A 24,551-nucleotide genomic window follows, 5' to 3' on the forward strand; every position below is an offset into this window, starting at 1 on the left:
TAATTCGTATAGTTGTTTTATAATAATTATTTAAGATTCTATTATCTTCAAACAATATAAATAAAAATTTATAAATATTTACTCTTTGGACTTATTTAAATTTTTGAGAAATTATGTATAATAATTAAAATTCTCCAAAAATTTGATCATTTTTATTAATATTTTTTAATAATTCTATTATTTTTAAAAGATTTTACCAAATTTTAATTGTTTTTGAAGATAATTGAATCTTAAATAATTATTATAAAACAATTATACTAATTAGTTTTTAAAAATATTTTAATGTAATTTTTAGAAAATAATTGAATTCTTTAAAAGACTTTTTGTATAATTTAAAAAACCTAATTAATTTTTTGATGAATTTCAATTAAAAATTTGGAATATAAATGGGTCAAATTTTCTCAAAAAAATCAAAGTTGGTCATAGGTCTTTCAATTTTTGTGAAACTTGGTATAAAGGTAGTGTTTTATGACAGAAGATTTTAGGAAAAAAAGATTTTTCAAAATTTTCAAAATTGTGGATTTTACCGGGCATGAAACATTAAAGCACATTTTTTTTGAAAAACGAATAACTTTTATCCATTTACTTAGATTTTGTTTATATTTTAGGTAATAATAGTTGATTATCTAACAATTTAAAGTGCAATATTAAAGAAAAAAAATCCAAAACTTACCCGGAAAAAAAGTCAAAAAAATTTTTGATTTCATTTTTTCGGGCATAAGCACCCCTTCGATTTTTTTGTAACTATAATATTTGGATTCGTTATCTTCCCCAGAATTTTTTGCAAAAAAAAAATCCCTGGAGACTTTAAAACTAACCGAAATATCGAATTTTTTGTCTCGAGGTGCACAGATTTCGATCTTGCGTAAACACGCCTGAGATGTGCACCAAACGTTCTTAAGCGTGAATTTTTGCATTCTTATATTTTTTTGTTAATTTTTAGTAAAAAAGGAAGGTTTAAAAATCAAGTTTTGCAATTACAAATTTGTTTTTAAACAAATTTGAATCTCAAAATGTGTATGTAATATATAAGGGGCAAATTTTCTCAAGTGTACCATAATGTCAAAATTGCAAGTTGTTAGATCGGGCTAATATTTTCACAGTATTTAGAACTATGAATCAGTACTTAAAACCACCAAGTAATTATGAAATTTTATAAAAAAAATGTAGGGGGGAGGGGGTTTAAGATTTTGGATAAGTATAAACAGTGAGTTTTATAAAAAATCGTAGCTTTTATATAATAAAGAAAAAAAATTGTGACCTATATGTTTTGGTAGGTTTTTTTCTGCTCTATCAAATAGTGAGAATTTTTTTAAAAAATTCAAAATTTAACCCTTCTTTTAAAAATTAAAAATTTTTTTTAACTATACTTCCCGGCTTAATATTTTTTGACATTTTCTAAAGTAAATTTTTTAAATTTTTACATTTTTGATGTAAGAAGAGATGATTATTTTTTATCTAAATAATTTTTTATTATTTTAATATCAATATCAAGCGTGATACACGCATAAGGTGTTGAATATTTTATTTAAACAATCGTTGCAAATAACTGAAATATATTTTTTTAAAGTAGAATTATATAAACATTTGATTTAAAAAAAACTAACACTTTATCTTTATTTTTCTAAATATTTATTTGTAAAACGTTAATTTAATCAGAATACTTCATAGTAAAATATTTCAATTTTTATTAATTAATTAATTAATAATTCAAAAAAAAACTTCATTTTTTTCATTTCATAAATTGAAAGTACACATCATAAGCTTTCTTTTGGTACAAGAAAAAAGGGCTTTTTTGGAAAAAAAATAAAAAAAATTTTTAATTTTCAAAAAAGGGTTAAATTTTGAATTTTTTAAAAAAATTCTCACTATTTGATAGAGCAGAAAAAACATATAGGTCACAATTTTTTTTCTTTATTATATAAAAGCTACGATTTTTTATAAAACTCACTGTTTATACTTATCCAAAATCTTAAACCCCCTCCCCCCTACATTTTTTTTATAAAATTTCATAATTACTTGGTGGTTTTAAGAACTGATTCATAGTTCTAAATACTGTGAAAATATTAGCCCGATCTAACAACTTGCAATTTTGACATTATGGTACACTTGAGAAAATTTGCCCCTTATATATTACATAGACATTTTGAGATTCAAATTTGTTTAAAAACAAATTTGTAATTGCAAAACTTGATTTTTAAACCTTCCTTTTTTACTAAAAATTAACAAAAAAATATAAGAATGCAAAAATTCACGCTTAAGAACGTTTGGTGCACATCTCAGGCGTGTTTACGCGAGATCGAAATCTGTGCACCTCGAGACAAAAAATTCGATATTTCGGTTAGTTTTAAAGTCTCCAGGGATTTTTTTTTGCAAAAAATTCTGGAGAAGATAACGAATCCAAATATTATAGTTACAAAAAAATCGAAGGGGTGCTTATGCCCGAAAAAATTAAATCAAAATTTTTTTTGACTTTTTTTCCGGGCAAATTTTGGATTTTTTTTCTTTAATATTGCACTTTAAATTGTTAGATAATCAACTATTATTACCTAAAATATAAACAAAATCTAAGTAAATGGATAAAAGTTATTCGTTTTTCAAAAAAATATGCTTTAATTTTTCATGCCCGGTAAAATCCACAATTTTGAAAATTTTGAAAAATCTTTTTTTCCTAAAATCTTCTGTCATAAAACACTACCTTTATACCAAGTTTCACAAAAATTGAAAGACCCATGACCAACTTTGATTTTTTTGAGAAAATTTGACCCAAATGTTTTTCCAAAATGTTAAAAATATTTATAAAATATTATTTTTGTATGTATTTAGATTTTTGGAAATATGTAATTAAAAATATTAAAAATATTGAATTTTAAAAAATTAGAAGCTAATATTCATTAATTTTCATTTTAAGTTCATTTTCATTTTAAATTAGCCTTTCAAGATTTTTTATTCTTCTAAAATTGATTTTCAAAAATTGTAACAAGATACTTCAAATAAATTAATTATTTTTCAATTAAATTTTACAAAATTTCAACTATTAAAAGTTACTTTTCGCATTATCAAAATCAAAATAACTTGCACTTTTTTTCTAAAAATTGTGGTATTTTGATGCAACGTTTGAAGGAAAAAACGAAAAAATTGCAATTTTTTAAAGTAAGTCGAAAAAAGTCTCAATTTTCTTAATTTTCCTAAAAAAATTTTTCTTGACCTATACTTTTATGGATAAAACGGATCATATTTTATACCGCAAGTTTGTTTCTTATAGGTATTGAGTGTGCTCTTTTCGATTACGGTGTAAAAAAAAGAATTGCGTTCAACCCAAAAATTAAATATGGCGGTTTTAATTTTAAAAACACAAAAAAATTTCATTTTTTTAAGTTTGATAATTTTTTTTACCCATTAACCCCTTCACAGTGTATAACGTCTATAGAGGCAAAAATAATTCGTGCCACCAATGTGTATGACCGCTGTAGCGGCATCTAAAAGGTTAATCTCTGTAACAAATGAAATATGAATATCAATGAATATTCCAAAATTTTTGGGGTTGCTGAATTCGAATCTGTGGTCATAATTAAAAAATTTAAAATGGCTTCAATTGAATTTTTAAATTTTGATGAAATATTCGGATTCAGCGACCCCAAAAACATAAAATATAATAATATCAGGTATTAAAAGAAATAAAAAAAAATTGAGCACATTTGTGACACGAAAACCTTATTTTGACTACACTGCTAAGGGGTTAAACGTGTGTGAATAATATTCAATTCTCATCCATAGGGGCACAAAAATTGTATACTTTTAAGTAACGTAAATTAGAAACTTTGAAAGGGTTGGTCACTATTTTTCAAAATACCAAAATGTAATTAAATTCGCCTAAGTTTTCTTACTCGGAGGCTTTTGAGGTCGCTGATTACGAATTCAATGTTATTTTTAAGAAATTCAAAATGGCGGATCCAATATGTCGGACAAAAATTTAAAAAATGTATGCATTTGACCTTAATTTTGTCACTCAGCGGTTTTCGGGGTTGCTGATTACGAATTCAATTTTAGTTTCTAATAAGTCAAAATGGATACAATATGGAACAAAATTTTAACTTTATGCAATTCATCTTAATTTTGTCACTCGGTGGTTTTTAGGGTCGTTGATTACGAATACGATGTGCTAAAAAACAGAGCTCAATTGTCAGTGAGCGCTCCTAGGACATTTACAGCTACCTGACTGGTATTAGAACTCCCGAGTAACAAAATTAAGGTCAATTTCATAAATTTAAAAGAAAATTCCGCCATATTGGATCCGCTATTTTAAATTTATGAAAACTTACATCAAATTCGTAATCAGCGACCCTAAAAACCACCGAGTGACAAAATTAAGGTCAATTGCATAAAGTAAAAATTTTTGTTTTATATTGGATGAATATGTCATATTGGATATTTGACAAAGAAGAAAGAATACTTCAATAAAATAATTCTTCTAATGTATAATGAATTTATATAAAGTTTTTCTATCAGTTGACTGAACTAATCGAAACGGAAACCATTATTTTGTGATTTGACTTGCTTGGTACTTTGAAACGTCTGGCAACACTGTATTTCTTTAGTCAAATTGCAAATGTTTGGTATTACTTGTTTACATTTAGTCTTGAGTAGAAAATTGTGTGCAATGTTGGCAGACGCTTAAACAGCTGTTCAATATTCTAAATAAAACATGAAATCTACAAAATTTCATCAATTGCATGTTGCCTAAAATGTTATAGCTGATTCTTATAGGATTTTATCCGTAGAATCCGAATTTGACCTTGAAAATATCGGATTGGCTCTAGTTTTCATGCAACTTACGTTTCAATACGCAAAATACGCATTTTTTTGCATGGATGTAAAATAGGGTGGTCCAAAAAAATGAAAATCGGAATTTTAATGCTCTCACCTCCTAGGATTGTTCTATATGGAGAAAAAAATACCCCTTTTTTTAAAATAAAAAAATATTTAGAGGTCGCTCAAAGCGCTCAATTTATCCATGTAAAATGGATGGGGGAAAAACAGTTTTTCGTAGAATTGGTATAGAATCCTTGAAAATCAATGTTTTTTATTCAGCAAACTCTGTTTCTCTTCATAAAACTTCAAAGAATAGTGCTAAATTGTTTATTTATTCATTTTTTTAAATTAACTATTTTTTATAGTGCCCCAAAAAACCCCATAAATTTCAAAATTATAAAAAAATCGTTAAAAAATATTGCTTCCTCATAAAGGAAGCCTTATAGTGATGTCGATTTCCGAATTTTTTAGAATCAATTATTTTTACAAATTTTCAAATGTAGTATATATAATTCGTCGAGAGGAACAAATGTCCGGATGTATGTGTGTATGTATGTGTGTGTGTGTATGTATGTGTGTGTGTGTGTGTGTGTGTGTGTGTGTGTGTGTGTGTGTGTATGTCACCGATTCTTGTGGACAAATTTTCTCTTACACGTCTTGACGGATTTTGATAAAATTTTGTAAGTGTATTACGGTCACGAATACCAAAAATCAGACAAAAGGATTTTCGAAAATATCTAAAAAAAAAATTTTTTCAACAATTTTTTAATTTTTGAAAAAATTAATTTTTGGATTTTTTGAAATAACTTTTTTCTATATTAAAATTTTTATTAATTCTTGGCAAAATTGCATTCCTGACATAAAAACAAATTGATTCATGTATATAAAGTATATATTTTATTCAAATTTATAGAATTAATAAATATTTTAATTTTTCACAAAAAATTGAAATTTTGTATTTTTTGAAATTTTATCTTAACACTTTAAAATAATTATTCTAAAATAAAAAATTAAACGATTGGTATATATTATATTGAGGAAGCTTAATGATCATGAAATGAACAACTTGTTTTTTACTATTTTTATTAAAGTTTTTTCCTAGATTATCAATAAATAACACAAATATTTATTTTTAAACATTATTCCATGTAGTGATGTCGATTTCCGAATTTTTTAGAATCAATTATTTTTACAAATTTTCAAGTGTAGTATATATAATTCGTCGAGAGGAACAAATGTCCGGATGTATGTGTATATATATGTGTGTGTGTGTGTGTGTATGTCACCGATTCTTGTGGACAAATTTTCTCTTACACGTCTTGGCGGATTTTGATAAAATTTTGTAGGTGTATTACGGTCACGAATACTAAAAATCAGACAGAAGGATTTTCAAAAATATCTCAAAAAATATTTTTTTCAACAATTTTTTAATTTTTGGATTTTTTGAAATAACTTTTTTCTATATTAAAATTTTCATTAATTCTTGTCCAAATTGCATTCTTGACATAAAAACGAATCGATTCATACATATAAAGTATATATTTTATCAATATTAATAGAATTAATAAATATTTTAATTTTTCACAAATAATTGAAATATTGATGTATTTTTTGAAATTTTATCTTAACACTTTAAAATAATTATTCTAAAATAAAAAATTAAACAATTGGTATATATTATATTGAGGAAGCTTAATGATCATGAAATGAACAACTTGTTTATCTAATTGAGCTAAAGAGTTGCGATTTTTTCTCAATTTTGCTACTTTTCAGGCCGAATGTAACCAGTCACTATCAAAGAATATTAATTTTACCAATTGTTTAAACAAATTACTATTGTTTAACTTCCACTTTTTATCAAAATGAGCTACACTGCCCTACAAAGGAAAAAGATACGTAAGCGACAAATTGGTCGAACAGAGATATTTGAGAAAAACCGTTTGCATCAAAAACTTCATTTAGAGCTTATTTTTCATAAATAAAAATATCCTTACTAGGGTAAATAACATGTGCATTTTCTAATTTTACGATAAAAAATTTATTATTTAAACAATCTCTATTAAAAAATGCACTTGTAAATTATTTTTACTACAAATCCAACGTAAAAAGAACACAAAGTCGCTTGCGGAGTTTTTCGTTGTAAAGTCATCGAGCGGAGCAAAGATGTCCAGCAAAGAAACATACGCAAAGCAGTTCCGAGTTTAAGGGGGGAACCTCCTTTAGACGATCGAAAAATGCGTCATTTTTGGGATCTTTTTTCTCGGGTAAAATAAGTTTAAACGTTTTGTAATTTATAGGGTACTTAAATACATGTCTTAAGAGTCTAAAAAATTTTTGGAGAAAAAACAAAACATTTTTAGTATGGAAATATACACCGCGTCCATGGCACCTCATTTTATCTGTGAACATTCTAGCGCTCTGAATTTTTTTCTAAAACAAAGAAACCAACGTTTTTTTAAACTTTAGGATAATACCTTCTATATGACATTTCGATTTTTTTAAAAAAATTTCGAGAATTAATTTTTTTACCCACTTTTAAGTTAAAAGTGATTTTTCGTGCATAAAAATTGACTTTAAAATTCCAAAAAAATATGAAAAATTTTTTTTTTCAAGAAACACTAAATGTCATATTGAAGATTATTTAATTATCTTTAAAATGATGTATCATAAAGCCCGATTGGTTTAAAAGGGCGTTCTCAATCGTGTTCACAAAATTAAAAAATTGTGTTTCGAGAAAAATGCGTTTGAAGTTTTTTTTAAATAAAGTGACTCGAATGTCAAACAAATGAAAGAAGGGTTGCCACATAGAAATTACAAGTTATACTGACAGTGGTACTCTGAATGAAAGAAGAAGGCAGATTGTTGTGAAAAAATGTTTATAATATATATATATATATATATAGGTTATTCAATAAGGTCCTTCGTTATTTAATTAACAAAACAAAAGTTGTAGCTTAATCTTCGGTTCACAACAACCACTTAAAATGAATTTAAATGTTTTTACTTATGGGATCGTGTATTCTTCTTCTCTTTATATCTCGATTAATTTAATTTTCAATCTATTGTTAATTTAGGACTTTTAGGCATTTCATTAGGGATTGCAGATAAGAACTATGGGTTCAGAACAATTTAACATCTTGTTTAGACCAAATAAGATATTATATTCATTTAGCAATAGTCATAATTGATTTTTACTTACAATTATCTTTATATTATAAAGGAGTTTACACCGTAAGCCTTAAATATAAGCCTCCGCGCGCATAAACGGATATACCTCCAGGAGCATATATTTGCGCCTGCGCGAACACGTGGTCAAGGCAAACTCTTTCACAACACAGCTGCAGGCAAACACTTTGCGCAGACGCAAGTATATCCTCATGGAGGCATATCCGTTTATGCTCGCGGAGACTTATATTTAAGGCTTACGGTGTAAACTCCTTCTATGTAACCTTAATCCCTACCGCACTGAAACAAGAAGAATGAGAGAGAGTCATTTAAAACTACCCAGTGTGCAAAGTTACAGAATAATTCTATAACTATTCTAGAGCAAAAAGAACAAGTTCTGTAACTGGTGAGGAACAGTCAGGTCAAAATGTCGTCCCCCTGGAGGCACAAAATAGGAACCAATGTCTGTAACAATTCTAGAACAAAACTAGAACATTGTTTTAGAACAAATATATAACAATTCTATAACAAAAACAATTTATCATAAATAATACCCAAGCAGAAATTTAATAGTTGCATAGAACAAATAAATGTTTATGAGTATGAATAAAAATATGAATAATTAATAGAATATCTTTTTTTGCAATAAGTTTTTAAAAAATATTTTTCTTATTTTCTTTAATAATTTAAACAGACTATCTTATTTATTTAAATTAATGACTAAATTATTATTATCATTGTTAATAATTATTTAAACTTATACTTTATGTAACAATATTCAGAATTATACACAGAACACTTAAAACTAAGAATGAAAAATTTCGCACGCACGGGGGATCGAAACCTAGACCTAGAGGACACAAGTCGAATACGCATACCGCTTAGCCACGCAAGCTTGGAAGTGATTTTACTTCAACTTCCTTTTGAATTGTGGGACCGTTATGTGCAGTGCTAAAATTATAAATTGAAATGTAACATACTTAATAAAAAATAACTATATATGGGGCATTCCAGGCCAAATCAGAAATTATTTTGCTTTTGCATCTCAAATTTTTTTAAACATTTTTTTTCTTTTAGTACTCTTTGAAATGAGCTACCTTGAATTTTTTCAAATTTTTCATAAAGCGGTTCAGGAGATACAGATTTATGAAAAGTGACGTTTTTTACGTGATTTTTTTTTAATGCTTATAATTCGGTCAAAAATTGATCAAATTGGACGTTTTTATAATGAAAAGTTTTGTTTTCACACGTAGTTTTTAATAAAAATATTTTTGAGATGCAAAAGCAAAATAATTTCCGATTTGGCCTGGAATGCCCCATATATATATATATATATATATATATATATATATAAATTTTTTTATTACAAATAATAATATATAATTATGCTACAAATAATAAAAAATTTTAATTAATTAGTTAATAATAATAATTTATTATTGTATTTTTATGATATACCTATTAATTAATAATTGATAATAAATTAATTAAATATTTGATGTTATTGTTGGTGAATAATGTTTTTAAAAATCTTGAAAATTTATGCAAGCTGACAGTGAAAAATTATTTAATTTTTCACGAATCATCGATACGAGTCTTTCTAAGTATCTAAATTTAAAAGATTTTTTGTAATTCATGCAAAAACGCGGCTGTACTCTACACTTGTAAAATCCTTTTATAAAATTTAATAATAACATCTTTCCGTGTAGTGAAAATAAACACGAGTTTATAGTGAAAGAACAGTTATATTAAATTTTTGTAACAGTGTTTTAGAACACTGCAGGAACAATGTTACTTCAAAATTCTATAACTAATTTAGAACAAATGTTACATGTCTGTTATAGAACAGATACAGAACAACTGTTCCAGAACAAATTTAGGACTTATTCTAGAACACTGTTCTTTTTTTGGTCTAGAACAGTTATAGTACGTGCACACTGGGTAACCTTTCTTCTGGTCAGATCGGGCAAATTTGATGATTGATTATTTTGTTAATGGGTTGTTCATTTGTTAATTCTCAGTCATTACTATTTTGAACTTTTCACTATTAACGGTTTATTTAAATGGGACAATTTAAAACACTCATTTTTAACCTCACGTTGTTTTCGTCTCTACTCGTCCTAATTTCTCAATCTTTACGCGGCTATTTAATTCGACTATCTATTGCTTTGAGTTTGTTATATGATCACTGTCATATATTCAGAGCAATTCAAAGTGTGACGAAAGGGCTGCTAAAATTGTATAATATGCGAGAGAGAGTAATTAAAAATTTTTAGGTTATTTTTAATGAATTGATTTAAATTATTCCACTTCTTTATTTTGTGTTCACTATAACTTCTCAGTCTTATCTATTCCAAACACTTCGCGATTTTTGAGTTTAACGTCTACCCGAATTCGATTGCCCGTGGCGAACCCTTGAACCGGTCGAGTTTCGTAGACGGTCAACCTCGCGATAACCTGTCTCCAGGAGTTAACTGTGGCGAAGAAGCGAATTACATCGTAAGCACACCAGTTTTATTGCATGAAATTGAGGCTTGGGTGTGACAAATTATTGGGAAGGGTTAAGTATTAGGAAATATGTTCTGATGAAACTGAATAATTATGATTTCATTGCACTTTTTCGTATTGTGCAAAAATGCTTAACTCATTTTTGATTTTGCATCATGTGATGGCAATAAGGTATGTGAGGTTAAGAACCTTTTCAGAAACGCCTGCGTTTCTGTTTTGTCAACAAACTACAATCTGGTCATTGAACCAAAAGAGTCTTTGACACTTAAATTTTCGAGTTAATGCATAAAAGTGGTGAAATCATTCTTGTATTTTGTGCTTGTCAATTATTTTAAATTATAGAATCGTAAGAAGGAATAGAATATGAAAGAATTTGGAATTTCTTAATCATGCAAAAAGACTGTTATGAACTCGAAGCAATTCTTATGTTATTGACCTGTTTGCGACACTACGGCTTTTACAAATAAGTTCATTGAATTTAATAATCTATTTAAATTTCAAATAACAATTAATTATTATTGTATATGGCAAATAATCAAATAGAGATCCGATTTTTCAAAGTATAACTTTTAAATCAATAATGTATCGTAACACAGATTGAATGCCAAAAGAGAAAAAATTCTGGACTCTGATAAACATTTCACCAGACGACGCATGAAAAAAAAATAATTAAAAATTTTGTAACTTCTTCAATAATACAGAAATCGACTTAAAATTTGATGGGTATATTCTTGAATAGTTGTAGAATCAATTAAAATTATTTCCAGAAAGTCGATTTTTTTGACGCAATAAAGGAGGTTCCCCCCTTAACCGATGTACCTTGCGTATAGTTTCCGCTGGACATCTTTGCTTTGCTCACTGAGTTTACAACCAAAAAATATACATAAGCGGCCTTGCAAATGTGGTTTCGCAAATGACGCGCAGCTCTGCCGCATTTACCACGGAAAAAGAACGCAAACGACTTCATGTATATTCTTCTATTGGATTTTGTGACGTATTTCATGCCTTTTGCAAATTCTGGGCTACGAAAAGTACTTCATGTATCTTTTTCCGTTGCATTTCCTCATTTTTCGCGAATTGCAATATTTTCATTGTTAATTTTTTATTATAAATAATTAAAGTTTTTTATTTTAATTACGATAGTTAGATGCAGTTTTTCATTATGAATTTATTGATACCAAAAACTCAATTTTCATCAAAATGACCCTTATGTATCTTTTTCCGTTGTAGGGCAGTTCAGAGTTGCAACTTTTTCTTAATTGTACATTTTATTCTTTTTGTGAGGTAATATTTAATGAAAGACTTAATTATCGAGTCAAAATTGTGAACAATAAATTTATTATTATAAAAATGTTAAGTACAAAATTTTTTATTTACATCATTGAAATTACTACTGCGAGAGCTTCAAATTTAAAATAACAATTTGTTTAAACAACTGGTAAAATTGTAATTCTTAGATTTTTGTTAGTCACTAGTTACATTTGGCTTAGAAAAATGCCAAATTGAGAAAAAAATTGCGACTCTGCAGCTCAATTTGATAAAAAAGTGGAAGTTAAACAATAGTAATTTGTTTAAACAATTGGTAAAATTAATATTCTTGGTTAGTTGATAGTGACTGGTTACATTCGGCCTGAAAAGTTGTAAAATCGAGAAGAAATCGCAACTCTTTAGCTCAATTAGATAAAAAGTTGTGAATAAACAATAATAATAATTTGTTTAAACAAATTAGAAATTACATGGAATAATGTTTTAAAATGAATATTTGTGTTATTTATTCATAATCTACTCTGATTTTTACATGGCTCATAGGAAAAAAGGTAAGCTTTCGATTGGGATAGGTTAGAAAAAAATAAAAAACATCGATTTTGAGATATATTAAAATTAAGAATTTGACCTTGAATTTCAAGGTCAAATTGAAAGAAAACAACTTTTTTTTCATCACCAGCTTAAAGCCCGTGAAAATCTCTTTAACAATCACTATTCATACTTTAAATTTGATTAATTTTACTTATCATTATATTAAATTGAAAAAAAGATATTTTTAAAAAATCAAAATTTTGAAACTCCATAACTCAAACAATATTTTATCAAATTCAAAAAAATTTATATTTACACTTCTACTAATAATAGTAACATTTTAACAAAGTTTAGAGAAAATTCATTTTTTGACCTAGACAGTTGAGGAATTTTGCCCCATATACACTTTAACCTTTAATGCCCAATGGATCATACGCTGTTCCATAAACGTATTGAAAATAACATTACTTTTGACCAGGTAAGGCAATTTAAGTAAAAATTAGTCTCTCTAGGGGTTTTTGTGGTCGCTGCTTATAAATCTGCTAGGAAAAATAAAAATTAAAAATAGCGGATCAATTTTTAACCCCTTGGCTGTCAACGAGATATCCACTGTTTGGGCCAAAAGTGTGTTGAAAAAATGTTTAATGGATTTTTATGAAACTTGGTACCCTAATTACCCTGATTACGAATCTGAGATCAGTTTTTCGAAATTCAAAATGGCGGATCCAAGATGGCGGAAATTTTTTCAAAATTTATCGAATTTGCTTGAAACTGGTTACTCGGGGGTTTTAAGGGTCGCCGATTACGAATCTAACATTAGTTTTCCAAAATTTAAAATGGCGGATCCAATATGGCGGACAACGATATAAAAAATTGATCAGATTGACTTAAAACTGAATATTTGGGGATTTTCAGGGTCGGTGATTACGAATCTGAAATCAGTTTTTCAAAATTTAAAATAGAAGATTCAATATGGCAGAAAATTTTTTAAATTTTATTGAATTTGTTTAAAACTGGTTAATCTGACATCAGTGTAATAATTTTTGGTAAAATCAAATTTCGTTAAATACCCTGACATTAGCTGGTGAATTTAATTTTTATAGTTTATTAAATTTTTTAAATTCACCACCCCAGAATGTACCACAAGGAGGCTGCCATAGGATTTTACATTCCATTTTTTTATTTTTAAAAAATTTTTATATATATTTTAAAATTTTATTTTTTTATATACTACACTACCGTCGGGAATTATCAGTACGGCTGCACGCGCACAGCCCACAAACATACCAATCTTTAAATCACGATTTTTTTATAAATACAAATGTCAGAAAATTAACAAATATACCATTCGAAAGATTATTAAATTCTACTATTAATTATACATAACTGAAAATTTTAATAATTTATACAAAGATTGCAGCAATCGACAGATTGGACAAAAAAAATTAAAAAAATAAAATTTTTGGGAAAATTTTTTCAACTCCTGCATATTTTTTAAAAATTGTAGAAAAAATTTGAAACTCGCATAGGTGTGATCATTTAAGTCTCATCTTTAATTTAAGACCAAAAAAGTTCAAAAATTTTATTGGGTTCGTGAAATATCGTTATAAACGTACGAGCATGTTTTTTGACAAATGCATTGAATTAGTTGACTTTGAACAGTTTTTGACTGAAAATGCTCGGCCGTTTATAATGATATCTCGGTAACCGATTAAGATTTTTGAATTTTTTGGTCTTAAATTAAAGATGACACTTGAATGATCACACCTATGTAAGTTTTAAATTTTTTCTACCATTTTTAAAAAATATGCAGGGGTTGAAAAAATTTCCACAAAAATTTTATTTTTAATTTTTTTTATAAAATTTGTCGATTGTTGTAATCTTTGTATAAATTATTAAAATTTTAAGTTATGTACCATTAATCGTAGAATTTAATAATCTTTCGAATGGTATATTTGTTAATTTTCTGACATTTGTATTTACAAAAAAGTCGTGATTTAAAGATTGGTATGTTTTTTGGCTGTGCGCGAGCAGCCGTACCGATAATTCCCGACGGTAGTGTAGATTATATACTAGACCCGTCGTTACATGCAGCTAAGTAATACTAAAACCCCCAAGTAACTTTCAAGCCAATCCAATTAATTTTTTATTTGGTTGTCTGCCATATTGGATCCGCCATTTTGATTTTTGAAAAACTAATGTCAGTTTCGTAATCAGCGACCCCAAAAACCTCTGAGTATTACGTTTCAAGTCAATGCAATCAATTTTTATATTTTGTCGTCCGCCATATTGGATTCGCCATTTTGAATTTTGGAAGACGAATGTCATATTCTTAATCAGCGACCTCGAAAACCTCCGAGTAACCGGTTTCAGGAATATTTAAGAAGTTTTAATCACTTTTTTTAAGTTGCGCATATATGCGTCAGCGACAGTCAACGAGTTAAAAGTAGTTTACACCTTTATGATAAAAATTTAAAATTAGAAAAAAATTCGACATTTTAAATCTTTCATTTTGAATATTAAAATCTGAATACAGATTTGTAAGCAGCAACCACAAATACCCCCAGAGAGACTAATTTTTACTTAAATTGCCTTACGTGGTCAAAAGTTATGTTATTTTCAATACGTTTATGAAACAGCGTATGATCCATTGGACATTAAAGGTTAAAGTGTATTTATTTATTTATTTATTCATTTACGGGCATTGAGTCCATTCGTACATAAAGTACTAAAAATAATTAACAGTTATAAAGATGTTGTAAACATTAGACTGTGTTATTATTATAATTAAAGAACAATTTACGTAGATCACTAACGAAACCAGACAAAGAATTATTAAAGAAATCAAGCTGATCCGCATGGTAGTTAGCTAATTTACATATTCGTATCGTAGTTGAGTTATCTCAATAACATGTTCTCGAATAAGGTATCGCAAACGGCCGAACATGCCGTGATGGTCTTACAGGAGCAGAAAAGTTGACTAATGCTAAGATCTGGGAGCAATCGATTATATTATTTATAATTTTAAATAAGAAAAGCAAGTCATTATACAGAAATCTGGATGATATTAAAGGAATTTTGAAGCAAGATCGAAGGTTGTCATAGTCATGTGAATAAGGATCATATCTAACACTCATCTGCTTTGCTGCGAATCTTAAAAATCTATTTTGAACTCTCTCGAGCTTGATCAAATACACCTGGTTATACGGTGACCAAACAATTGATAAGAACTTAATATTAGATCTTACCAAGCAAAAATATCATGTTTTTAGGGCTGTTATGTTATGAAAACAAGACGCGTTTCTTGTTATAAAACCTAGCATACGCAATGCTTTGTTTCCCAACTCAGTCACATGTCGTGAAAAAGAGCAAGACTCGCATAATAGGATTCCAAGGTCTCGAATCTCAGACACTCTGGCAATTTCATTACCATCAATCGCGTAACAATGTCTCAAGATGATAGTACGTTTACTGAAAGAAATAACATAACATTTATTTAAGTTTAATGAAAAATTGGTTTTGGTGCACCAAACGTGTAGACTATTCAAGTCACATTGAAGACAAAGAAAATCAGCATGTAAGGTAATTGATTTATACATCTTGAGATCATCGGCAAACCAAAGGAAGCAAGAAAATTTAAACACTATCGAATGCTTTGGAAAAGTCAGCGTAAACGACGTCAACCTGAGTTTTACCTTCAAGATAGTTAAGAATGCTATCAGCAAATATACAAAGATTCGTATTAGCAGACCTTCCCCTCATGAAGCCATGCTGCTCCTCAATAATGTGATTTTTTATTTGACTATATGTAATATCATGTACTATGCTTTCAAATATTTTTGGTATTGAACTTAATAAGGTAATTGGTCTATAATTTTTTACATTATTCTTACAGTCGCTTTTATAAATAGGGACGATAATGCCTTTCTTCCATTCAAATGGAAATTCGCCAGTAGTAAGTGATTTATTAAACAGAATAAATAAAGGCTCAAGAAACGAAGAGCAGCATCCCTTCAAGAGTGCAGGTGTGATATAATCAGGACCGGCACCTTTTGAAACATCCAAAGTTCTCAATTTTTTCATGATATCACCCTTACTTATAGAAAGATTACTCAGGTCGACGATATCGAAAAAAGGATAGTTTTATAAATGATTTGAAGGCAAGAATTGGGGTTGAGTGTATACTGTTTGGAAATGTTTTGCAAATAAGTCCGCTATGCCCATACTTGTAGATTCCGTGACATCATCCAAATACATACTATTTGGTATTCGACTAGACTTTCTTGAAGAATTGATATAAGACCAGAAAATTTTAGCATCAGCCATAATAGAATTTTCAGTTTTTAGCATATATTCGTTATAGCATAATTTCGATAACGTATTACATTTCGCGCGCAAATTAGAAAAAATTTTGTAGTCGGAATTTAGTTTAGATTTTTTGTAAGTTACATGTGCAGTTTTTTAAGCCGAATTAAATTTTTAAGTTCAGTAGAAAACCATATGGGAAAGTTTGATTCAAAAATATATTTTATCGGAACAAAGAAATCAAAAGTATATATAAATTAAATTTTTTGTTTTTGGATATTAAAGAGCAGTATTTAAGCTTTAATTTGGTCCTATGCGGACAGATTTACTGTTTCGGTATATGGTTTTACATTCATTCAAAAAATGCCAAAAATGTATATTTTGCGTATTGAAACGTAAATTGCTTGAAAACTAGAGCCAATCCAACATTTTCAAGGTCAAATTCGGATTCTACGGACGAAATCCTATAAGAATTGGCTTCCATTGGTTGGGCCACAAAATTTTGATGGATATTTTTACAAATTAATTTATGGCAACTCTCACATGTACCTAATGCCACTTCACTGAAAGAAATTATTCGTGATTACTGTGAGTTTTAAATTTAATTCTTTTGCTATAAATATTTTTTTTCTTATGCAAAAGATATTTTGGTTGGAATGCCGCAGAAACAAGTGCACTTATCCTATATGATGTCACAAAGTTTCGCGAAAATCGATCTACTTGAATTTGCAAATCATAATATTTCTGAAGGTAAAACGGCCCATAATTAAAAAGAATACTGACAAAAGTAACGTGTATTTAGATGCTTGTTGCTCACAGAAATTGAAGCCCATGCATGTTTTAGTTTCTGCGATAGACCAGAACTTAAAGATAAGTAATCAAAATAAATAATTATAGTTTAAAGGTATGTCAGTATGTTTAAAAATAATTTTTTTCAAAATTTGGAACTTAGTTTTTATATAAAGTATTATGTATATAAATATAAAAATTTTATAAAGTATTTATTACTTGAGAAAATATATTTTCTAAAGTAATAAATAATTTCACAAAAGCGCAGCAACTGATGCATTTACACAATATTAAAAACAATTTTTAATAAAAAGTTAGATCGTAAGATAAGGTTTGAAGACGTATCTATGAATAACCAGAGTGGCCTTTAAAATATAATTGTTAGAAACCTTTGTTTAATTAACAAATTATTTCATTGCTTGCATAATAATAATAATAATTCTAAATAGTTTTCTTTACTTACAAAATTAAAGATTATTAGTTTATTTTAAAAATGATAATAAAACTCAAATTACACAAAAATCCTTGTCGAAAATTTCCAATATGATTTTCGGAGGGAACATTTTCAAGTGATCTCTCGTTCCGTACAACTCGACAGGAGGGAAAATGAGTGTTTGATCCCAGAAAGGGTCGAGGCTTTGTTTAATAACCTGTCAGTTACACAGTGACTGAATAATAATAATACTGTTACATTAATTATTAGATGCGATAAATTTACTTTATATTACTGCATATAGGCGAATAATAATTATTATTTATGCTAATTTCAATAATAAATAACAAATCATTAAAACATATAAAGATTAATGAGAAAATCTATAATGAAGAAAATCTATAATTTTATTTCGAAAAAATAAATTTTGTTTAATTAAAATTTAATAAATTAGTTAAATTAGTTTTGGAAATTAATTAATTATTGTTTTATAGTTTTATACTCCTGCCCTATTGGCCTTACGCACTTCGACAAGAGTCCCCGAGAAATACTTTTTTGGATTAAGCATAACCATTCTACTTAGAAATTTTCTATATATTAACCTAATTTGCGTCTACAGCCGACTTTATTAGGAGTACTCGCATTACGCCTGGACCACCCGTCAATGGGTTTTCTTGCCAGAGAAGAGGGAAACTGTAGAAAACCTCTCCTGAGTACAACCGGTTTATCGACAGTCGAGTTCTAATGGTGTGTACCGGACAATAATCGACGGTGCACATCATTATACCTCGACGTCAAACCTCCCGCTCAGATTGTCTCACGTGCCGGAAAAATACCAAGCCAAGTGGGCGCGAACCAAGGGTACTTATACCCTTGGTCCTTAAACGACCGCCAACGCCAGGCATCTATCCGACTGAGCTAATCTGTCGGTTGAAATTAATTAATTATAAAAACAATTAATAACAATTTTTTCAATAAAACGATAAACAATTTGTTGAATACAGCCATCTCTCAATAATAATTAAACACTCAGAAAAAATTATATGTTTGAATTAAATACTTGTTTTATAAACCTTCTTTTTTGTTTACTTTAAATAAAAATTTTTTAACTTGAGTAAACATTTATTTGATTTAAAAAAACATATGGTTCAGTTAATAAAATTTGCGCTTGAAGAAAGAATTTGGTCATCTAAAGCAAATGTTTAGTTAACATAATTTAATTTTTTTTATTGTCCCATAATGATAGAACGTCCATGATGCCTGCTGGCAAACATCAATGTGTCCTTTTCTATAAATGTGTTCAAAACCTAATATCTCTTGAAGGAATTAACGAAAATGAATACTTCTTTTATAAAAAAATAATAAATACGGGGTAGAGGAAAATTATAGAGAAACAAGGATAAAAAATTTTTAATTTAAATTGAAGGAAAGGTAATTTAATCGGCTTTTGGCAGGCCAGAGTATAATGTGCGGTGTTTCGGCTTTCCAGAGTAGCAGGTCGCAGGTGTTTGTCTACTTGGCCTTCCAGCAGGCCAAAGTAACACGCGAAATACGTTTGTCTATTTGGACGTTCTGTGATTAAGATTTAATTTATCGAGAATATATAGCAAAGAACAAAATGAAATAATTTAATTATGTTATTAGGGCGTACCATGGCTCCATGCACTGACGAAATTTTGATTTTACTTATACTTTGTAATTTGATAGTGTTTTAGGTTCTAAATAAATGTGCCAAAAAGTTTTGCAAAATTTTTAATATTTTGCAAGATATTTGCAATCATGTAATTTCAACATGTTAAAGATCAATTTTGGATACTTTAATTTATTAATCAAAATTTTTATTTTTACAAAAAACTTAGTATTAACCATTTGCTGAACAAATTAGTTAAACACAAAAATTAAAATAAAAATATTTTAAGGTAAAACGTTATTTTCCCTTCGAAAATAATTTATTAATTTAAAGGTAGTGGACCCTTTCTTAAGTTGTTATTGTTCAACAATCCCGGATAGACGGTATTTATGTTTAAATAAAGGAATAAAATAAAAAGACAGGTGTAAAAAAAATTATTGTAATAAAACACTACAATGTGTGTGTAATGTGATTCTCACAGTTTATTCAACTTTAAATTTTCCAAGATTAGGAATAATAATGTGTATTTCTATATTTTTACATGTATGGATATTTGGCATAATTATGCCAAATGATTAGCTTACATTTATTATTTTTATAATGTTTTTATCAATAGTTATTGCACATTTTCCCTCCCTAGGTGTTTTAAGACCTTGCCGTTGGTGAGAGGTTTTGCTTGAGGGGCTCTTACCCAGCGGGAGGCTACTTCTCGATATCTCTCGTGGGGACTGAGGGGCGAACCCTTCAAAATGATTGGGCTTCATATATTGAGGACTGCAAGGCCTCCATGGAGTGCTTTCCCACCTCTTATGGAATATATGAAGAGTTGGAACTCGCAGCGGAATATCTGCGAGATTCGATTATCTGCTCTTTTGAAAGAAGCTGTGTAGCCAAAAAAGTGTACTCCAACAGGAGTAGTAAATGGTGGAACTCCTGTTTGGAGAGACATAGGCAAACAGTAAGAAAGCTTATCAATAAAGCCAAGAAACGTAAGAATCAACAAGTATGGGATGAATATCATGCCGCTTGTAATTCTTACAAGAAAGAGGTAGAGAAGGCACGGGGTATCAGCTGGAGGAGCTTTTGTGAGGGAATCGAAAGAGTACCAGAAGCATCAAGACTCCATAAGGTACTAGCTAGAGACCCAATGGCCAAACTAACTACCATTAAGTAAAGAAATTAATTAAGACTTTAGAGAAAAATTGGAGAATAACTATGGCGTGGGACCCAGAAAGGCCCGAGGAAATCGGGAACACTGGAAACTAGCAGCCAAAGTTGTAACTCCGGAAGGAATTGATTAGGCAATAGGCACTTTCAAAAACCATTCAAGGCCTCAGGGGGAGACGGTATATATCCAGTTCTTTTGCAAAAGGGATTGGAATGTATTAGGCTACCCCTGTGTAAAATTATGAGAGCGTGTATAGCTCTTGGTTACACACCGACGTCTTGGAAAAAGACGAGGGTTGTGTTTATTCCGAAGGCCGGTCGGTCAGGGTATACTGCTGCAAAGGACTTCAGACCAATCAGTCTAACTTCTTTTATATTAAAGGCGTTAGAGAAGCTGGTGGTTAAGTTTATCAGACAGGAGTGTCTTATGGATTATCCTCTACACCAGGGATAACATGCTTATAGAGCACGTTTCTCAGTAGAAACAGCCCTCCATTCTGCAGTAGGTAGAATAGAGGGCCAAATTAGCAGTGGTGGCTATGCGGTTGGTACCTTTCTTGATATTGAAGGTGCCTTTCCTAACACCTTTAGCAAAGTTATCTGTAGGGCAGCCAGGAAGCATGCTTCGCGAAAGGGCCCTTGAAGCGGAGTATGGTAAAGCTAGGGTAACAGGCCTTGTCTCAAAATGGTGCCCACAAGAAGTTCTCTCTCCTTTATTGTGGTGCTTAGTGGCAGATGAGTTAATTAGAAACCTCAATAGTCAGGGATATTATACGCAAAGTTATACTGATGATTTCCTTATAATTATAAGAGGACACTCAATAAGAGAGTTATAAGAGGGTCTCACCCTCATAGAACTTACGAAACGTGCACTTAAGATTGTCAAGGATTGGTGCAATCTAACTGGACTTTCTGTAAACCCAGAGAAATCGAATATAGTAGTTTTCACAAGAAAATATAAGGTACCGAGTTTGAAGAATCCGATATTTTATGGAAAAGAAATTTCTTTTTCTGAATCGGCTAAGTACCTGGGAGTAATCCTGGATAATAGCTGATTTGGAAGGAACATTTCGAATATCAGTATAGAAGGTTCTGTACTGCTTTTTGGGCGTGTAGAAGGGCGATAGGGTCATCGTGGGGACTTAGGCCTTGTATGGTCAACTGGCTCTATCAGATGATTTTAAAACCCAGGTTTCTTCACGCGGTGGTTGTTTGGTGTTCTAGGACTCAACTGATAACGGTTAAAGAGAAACTGGACCAACTGCAAGCAATGATTTTCAGGAGTATTACGGGGGCTATGAGGACCACGCTAATAGCTTCGTTGGGATTCATGCTAGCCGAAGTACCTCTGCATATTGCTGCGGTGAAAAAGGCGGCTCTTACTATGAGCAGGTTAACCGCGCAGGGAAGGTGGAATTTTGGTGGTATACACACCAAGCTTCCACCCTCAATTCTATCAATCAGAATTCGACAAAAGGACGGTTTTTTTATTAATAAAGCATTTTTTACAAGGTTAACGATTGGGCATAATTTTATTGTGTCATTTGAAGAATAAGAACAGAAATTAAACTTATTTTAAATTTTTTAACAGTCTCTATTATGAATAATTTGACGAAGTATTGAAATTTTCACTTCTACAACTACAAAAACAAAGACTCTAACATCAATATCTCTGGTACTTCTGGGAAGCTATTCAGATAAGAATTGTTTACAGTCCAGGGCACCTTAAAGATGAAAAATCAAGAGGTTTTAAATTTTTCCACACTTCCATTTTCAAAATACTGATTACTTTTGCAAATGACCGACAAAATGGGCCCTTTTCTTGTTTCTAAAGAACCAATGAAATCAAACAGTTAAATTATCGATAAATTAATGAAAACCGGATGATTCGACTTGTCAAAACATGTAGATTGATAATAAAAAAAAGATTTTGCTCCAAAATTACTAAATCGCGATTATCTCGAAAACTAGAACCGACAAAATGGGCCCTTTTAATGTAGACGTACACATATAATTGCAAATATCTTGAAAAATATTAAAAATTTTGTGGCACACTTATTTAGGACCCTAAACACTATCAAATTACAAAGTATAAGGAAATTAAAAATTTCGTCAGTGCATGGAGCTGATACCGGTCACATGTATGTAAAAATTCCGCGAAAGACAACACCACTGCACAAGTTGAGAACCCTTCTTTTGAAGGTCTCAACTTCGTGAAAATGTGGTATCTTCCCTTGGGTTGACTTTTTCGACATCGACATGTAGAAAAAATTAGTCTAGCTGGGCCTTACTCGTCGATTTCCCTGACCGCGCGCCTTTCTCTGTCTTTTCTATCTCTGCCTATATCTACTCTACGTTTCCGCTTTTCCTGTTTCTCCTTCCTCCCTAGCAAAGATCCAAAGGCCCAGCAACCACTATATATATATATATACTTCGAGTTTCAATTCGTTTTAAAATTTTAAAAATTAACTGGATATATTTTAATAATGATTTAATAATCATTGATACTTATACTTATATTGTTTTACTAAGAATTAGTTTAACAATATTTGACTGATTAAGTATAAATATTCTTATTCTTATTATTATAATTATTATTATATTAGTCTTGTTATTATTAATACTGTTAATATTATCAACACTATTATGTTTTATTGAATTGCTGTTCATTTTAATATCAATTTAATGTTAATTATTTTTCCTTTGAGAAATAATTCTTTTAATGTTTAAAAATAATTTTATTATTAATACGTTCATATTTTCTTGAGTATTAATTTTGATTATTGCTTAATTAATAAATAAATTAGTACTAATTAAATAATTAATAAATCAATATTAAATTAAATAAAGAGATAAATATATTTTTGTATTTATAATATAATTATACAGCGTTATGCAAATTATATGCATATTATGTCTCAATAAGAGCAATATTAATGTAAAATTATGATTTTCATGTTTAATTTAGTTTATTTTATATTTTAATATTAAGTTTTAGTTATTTGTAAGCAGACTAGCAACTTCGTCTCTTGTTATCCCTCTTACATGTATAAAAAATCTTCCCCTTCCGAGAGGCAGATTTTTTATGCATAGAGTTATTGGGTATAAAAGGAGACGAAAATGCCCAGTCAGAGAGTCACTTCGCCGCCAACCCTTGTAACGGAACTACTTCCGTAGTCCTCCTAAATAAAGTTTTAAATAAAATTTTAAAAGACTAACTTAAACTGTTGTCTCTTTTCCTTTTACCTACACTACTACACCAGCTCTTGCACTATTACTGTACATGCGCGTGAGTCGGTACTATAGTACTCACTCCACCCCTTACAAAATTTACACACAATCATACGTCACTGAGAGAATTGTCACCTTTGACAGAACTTTGCGGGATTTTTCCTGTTCTTAGCTCTGTGCAGGAGGCAAACTCTCGACGAAACCCTTACACCCACAAGCTGTTTAAACCCCAATTTACCACCACTCTAGATCGTAGTTCTGCGGGAATTATTTCCTGTTCTGACTCGATGCGGGAGGTGGTCGAACGGGATGACGGCTTTTGGGGTTAATGAGTCTGACGTCACAGAGAAAAATTGCCACCTTTGACAGAGCTTTGCGGGATTTTATCCTGTTCTTAGTTCTGTGCGGGAGGCAAATTCTCGAGACGACAGCAGTATGATCATTGTGTAAATTCTCTCTCTTCCCATTACAGTACAAATTTTATTAACAGCTCTTCTAAATTTTATTATTAAAAATAATTAATTAAATTTGAACTTTTAACTCTGGTTAAATTCTAACTTCCCTTATAAGTGAACCATTAACCAGCATCCATTTACAGATTTATTAATCAATTATTTGTAATTGCACATTTCCAACACCAGAAATGTAAACAAACCATCCTAACCTTCAAGTTTGTTTACGTTTGTGTGTTTAAATTCCACCTCGACTTGACGC

General features: G+C 29.6%; 1 protein-coding gene across 1 annotated transcript in view; it reads right to left on the bottom strand.

The window, feature by feature from the left end:
• The window catches only part of LOC122497640 (otoferlin-like), a 202,637-nt gene that overhangs the window by 114,597 nt on the left and 63,489 nt on the right, over window positions 1-24,551 (bottom strand). Inside the window, exons 13-14 of the mRNA XM_043604881.1 lie at window positions 17,892-18,026; window positions 15,927-15,935 (exon numbers count right to left, since the gene is read on the bottom strand). Of these exons, the coding sequence (XP_043460816.1) occupies window positions 15,927-15,935; window positions 17,892-18,026 (144 nt within the window). The remainder of the gene's footprint in view (window positions 1-15,926; window positions 15,936-17,891; window positions 18,027-24,551) is intronic.

This window comes from Leptopilina heterotoma, unplaced genomic scaffold (genome assembly GCF_015476425.1).
Source record: "Leptopilina heterotoma isolate Lh14 unplaced genomic scaffold, ASM1547642v1 Lhet_135, whole genome shotgun sequence".
Lineage (NCBI taxonomy): Eukaryota > Metazoa > Arthropoda > Insecta > Hymenoptera > Figitidae > Leptopilina > Leptopilina heterotoma.